The 4,344-nt window shown below is 38.1% G+C and overlaps 1 protein-coding gene across 1 annotated transcript; it reads right to left on the reverse strand.

The window, feature by feature from the left end:
• Positions 1 to 493: 493 nt before the first annotated feature.
• LOC124892793 (serine/threonine-protein kinase Nek6-like) lies at positions 494 to 3,910 on the reverse strand (the record flags this gene model as incomplete). The annotated part of the gene is made up of 13 exons (XM_047403996.1): positions 494 to 710; positions 765 to 917; positions 1,115 to 1,591; positions 1,919 to 1,970; positions 2,046 to 2,116; positions 2,252 to 2,301; positions 2,386 to 2,467; positions 2,799 to 2,848; positions 2,927 to 2,969; positions 3,050 to 3,132; positions 3,233 to 3,276; positions 3,675 to 3,721; positions 3,845 to 3,910. Coding segments are annotated over 13 exons (1,435 nt in total), but the record flags the coding sequence as incomplete, so codon positions are not given.
• Positions 3,911 to 4,344: the final 434 nt, after the last annotated feature.

The raw sequence follows: 4,344 nt of genomic DNA on the forward strand, positions 1-4,344 counted from the left end.
CACGATCCCTTGGACAAATTTTGGTGCTGACCTCTTAGATAGTCACTTAGCTAATAGTTATTACCTCAGAAAATCATGTTTCTTCTTGATTCTCAGAATGTGACTTTCTGAGACAATACTATTAGTTGAGTAACTATATTAGAAATCGACTCCGATAATAACACAATCATATCTAAGAAGCTGAAGAAATGTATAATCTTTGTCTCCAAGTAGTTTTGGAGAAAAAACTAACAGTAGAAAATGTGGTAAGTATCATCATAGAGCAGAAATCAACTTTAAAAGTACATTATATATAATCTTCACAGCTCCATCAACTGTCCTACAACAATAGAATCAAAACTAAGGGATGCTCAACCACGTTAAGGCTCGAGGAATAGTTTAGTCCAACAATACTTGATGATTTACGTAAGACAGAGGCTCGTTCTATAGGTCAAAAGGCAGGTTTTGTGCAACATCACGACCCCTTGGACAAATTTTGGTGCAATCATGAGACTTTTTGTCGACAAGATTGCTGTTTCTCTAGACGACAATCCATCATCCCCCAATGGTTTCAGCACACCAGCAAGCTTATCGATTTTTTCCTGCTTAAGTATTCGCGCACAAACCTCCAAAAGAGACTCTAAAGCTTCAGCTCTTTGTTCAATGGGATTACCCCAGTCGTCTTTGTCCTCCTTACTAGCTATTGCGGCTAGTGACTTGAGCTGCGAAACCTTATCATCCAGTGCTCGAAGAGCGTCTTTCTTAGCCTATTTCGTGTCATAAACCGCGCTTGCTTTCTTTTCTAACTCGTCTTTGTGTAGAAGTGAACCATCGCTTTCAGTCAACAAGCAGTCAATAGCAACTTCTCTACACTCGCTACCATTTTCAGTTTCAGCAACACGGCATCTTGGTGCTGCCTCTGCATCTGGTTTTCCCGACTGTGAATTAGATGAAGTGCTTTCTTCATCGAAGGATCATGTTTTTCGTTGAATCTTCCATAAGGCAATGTCATTCTTCTAGATTTTGCGGAGATACATTCCAGTATATCTGCTTCCTCATGGTCCAGTGGACTGCTCAACACCTCCAGCTCTTTTGTCTTGTTATTCTTCGTATCACCCTAGTCAAATCGACTAACATGCTCCGTAGAAACACGCTCTTGTTCCTCGGACCATGTTTTTTCCCTTGAACTTGACGAGCTTGGAGTGATCATAGTTTCTGTTTGTGAGATAGTCTCCTGTTGATCGTATCCATTGCAAACAGCTGCCTCACTCATCTCCCCACTTTTAGAATCCTCACTATCTTGAGAGATCCTAACCGAGTAGCTTCTTGGATCGACTATCTTAGTGTCAAGTTTGGCTCGGAACGTGTTATAATTGTCAGATAAGTTTCTTGGCTGAATGTTATCACTTTCGTCAAAGTAAAAGACAGTTCTCTTCTCTTTTAGCTTCAACAGTCTATCTCTGCTACCTCTTGGACTGATAGATTTTCCAGGTGATGGTCGTGTTTTCTCTTTCGTTCTGCTCGGGGACTTCACAGGAAGAAACGCAGATGAAGGGTTGTGACACAAGAGGAGGTATGGTTGCAAATGTTGATGTCTCAACAGCTCGGCAGCCTATAAGTAGAGGAAAAAAAATATATCAACATGAATCTCAATTTATTACTCCCTCCATTGCATTTTGTTTTTATGGTTTTGATTTGGCACGAAGTTTAATAAAGAAAAGAATACTTGAATCTTGTGGTCTTAAAATAAAGGGATGCACAATGTATCAAAATGTAATTTAAGTTTGTGACCTTTAAACATGCCACGTAGAAAGTTAGAATTAAGGAGTTGTTGTAAAAGGAAAGAAACATTCGCTTTTAAACGGACTAAAAAGGAAAATAAGACTTAACAGATTGAAACAGAAAGAATAACATTTGAACATATGTAGCTCGCACTCACTGTAGGTCGGTGTTCTGGAGTTTTCCTTAGCATGCTTTTTATTATCTGTTTCCTGCAAGAATTAAATCCGTTTTGTCAACTGACTGATTTGTTATACTTGTGGCGAGCTGAGAAGGAAGGTACTGACAAGGTGGAGTATATAATCGGAAGTGGTGAGAACAAACCCCGGTTTATTTTGTTGATAAGTCCAGTGTTGTCCTGTTGGATTTACATTGTCCCTATATCATATAGATGATATAAGGATGAAGAACTTCTCTTTATTTTTTTTGCGTAACAAGTATAACTTTTCGACGTTTTGATTACAAAGTTCAGATAGCTGAAAAATCAACTTACAGAAGCTTTAAACGGGGGTTGATGTGCAGCAATGTCAAACATCCAGTATCCTAAAATCACATTAAAGTGTTAGTATTAGGGACATGATGTAAAGAGCTGAAATACATTGCTTCATCAACATTCTTATTTCTTACCAAGCGACCATATATCAGATTTATAGCCATAGGGTATGCTGGCAAGGAGCTCAGGGCACATGTTGTTTGGTGTGCCAGATACCTATTACATGAAATTTGTTCCAAAATTAAGGATTAGTTGTACAACTCGACGTCTTTTTCTCAAATGCATTAAGCTAGGTGATATGGCGACAGGAGCTTTGTAATATGATGAATACCACAATAATTTTTTTGATAAAAAGGAAGATGACCACCACAACATTTTGGTATCTATGACCGAAAATAAAAGCAAATTTTAGGTTTTCTCGGTCTTGGAGGGAGAAGGGATTTCTCTCTTGCTAAATAGATACGCTGAATTGATTGTTAGGTGACAATAGATGAGCGAAACTTGCATGTAAGTAAGAGGTTCATTTTGCCGCAATAGAAATTCATACCGAGGAAGCAAGGCCTTCTGCATCTAGCAATTTTCCTAATCCAAAATCACCTGTGACAATCAAGTGAATTTGAAGGATAGTAAGGAAGCAAAGATGACCCAATCAAGCAATTGTTCAGGCATTCTTACCTAACCTGATGTCATTGTCCTTTGTGATGACTATGTTACATAACTGAACTCAAAATAGTTCACCTTAAAAACGTTTCATGCTAAGAAGGCTTTTCTATTTCGCCGATTACAGCAAGATTTTACCTTGAGGTTTCTATGATGAGCGCGGTTGGAATGCAGATTCTCCAAAGCTAACAATAGATGAGTCAGCCATTTGCAGAGTTTTTATAATAGCAGGAAAAAAACAACATAAAAACACGTAATTTCTTAAGCTACCGGGAAGGCATAGAGAAACTTCATAAGTATTGAAATCACATTTAACTACCTCTTCCGGGAAAAGTGCTCCTCTAGACTTCCTCATGACCTCCGCCCTGAACACGGGGAAAAAAAATCATCACTGTCCTCAAATTACACCACAAAAGAAGTTCTACGATCATCCTATTCATTTCTTTATTTTCAACCTCATTACCCCTTCTATCGTGCTTGGTACGAGGGAGTATTTATGAAATCTGAGGTCTTTCATTCTCCAGATACCTAGATATGCTTACAACACAGGCTGAAAACAGCCACGATCTTGGCAAAAGGTTGCGCTCTACAAACACAGGTTAGCCATATTTTACGATAAAATATAGCCGGTGACAATGATGAAGAATTTTACTTAACAACTGTTTTCCCTTCCCTCCTTTAGTGGCTCCTTTTGTTCTTTATTATTATCTTTCCTTATAGGTACACATTTAAAATGTTAGCAAAATCAGGGATAATCACTCACATATTTTCATCATCGCAATAATCGGCAACGATGCATATACAGCTCCCCTGAAAGAAAAAGAAAGTCAAGCTTTTTCTCTGGTGCAGCTTATGCAGCAAGAATCAAAACTATTAAAGGCTACGTTTTACACTTTCTGATCCAAGCAACCACAAAACTGGATGATAGGATACCTTGTCCACACAAGCATCTTTATACTCTAAAAGATATGGATGGCTTAGTTTAGCTATCAAATTCACCTGCAACGGAAAAATAACCGTCTATCATCAGATTAGAAGAATATTCTCCAAGCATATCTTACCATCAAGAAAGTAGTGTTATTGATACAGGGAAAATCATACGTGCGAAGTACTTACTGGTTCTTCTTTTCTATTGCTAAGAGGAAAGAAAACTACTTCAGGTGTGACTCCAACGAGAAAGTTCTAAATTTCTACTTCAGTTCAATCCTACTTGTCAGCTCATGTCATTTTTTTTTGGAATCTCGTCTTGCGGATGCTTGGTCGTTAGAACTCAACCTTGAGTTAAGACATTGGGGCATATATATTATTCTGTTGAAACAATCTTCTCCAAAACCTAAGCTCATTAGATGCAAACCAGCATTCATGCAGATAAGAATAAAGATGTCTAAAGGTTTCCATCGATAGAATTCATAGGATGCTCAATGCATTGGTCA

The sequence above is a fragment of the Capsicum annuum genome, unplaced genomic scaffold, assembly GCF_002878395.1.
Source record: "Capsicum annuum cultivar UCD-10X-F1 unplaced genomic scaffold, UCD10Xv1.1 ctg5069, whole genome shotgun sequence".
Classification (NCBI taxonomy): Eukaryota; Viridiplantae; Streptophyta; class Magnoliopsida; order Solanales; family Solanaceae; genus Capsicum; species Capsicum annuum.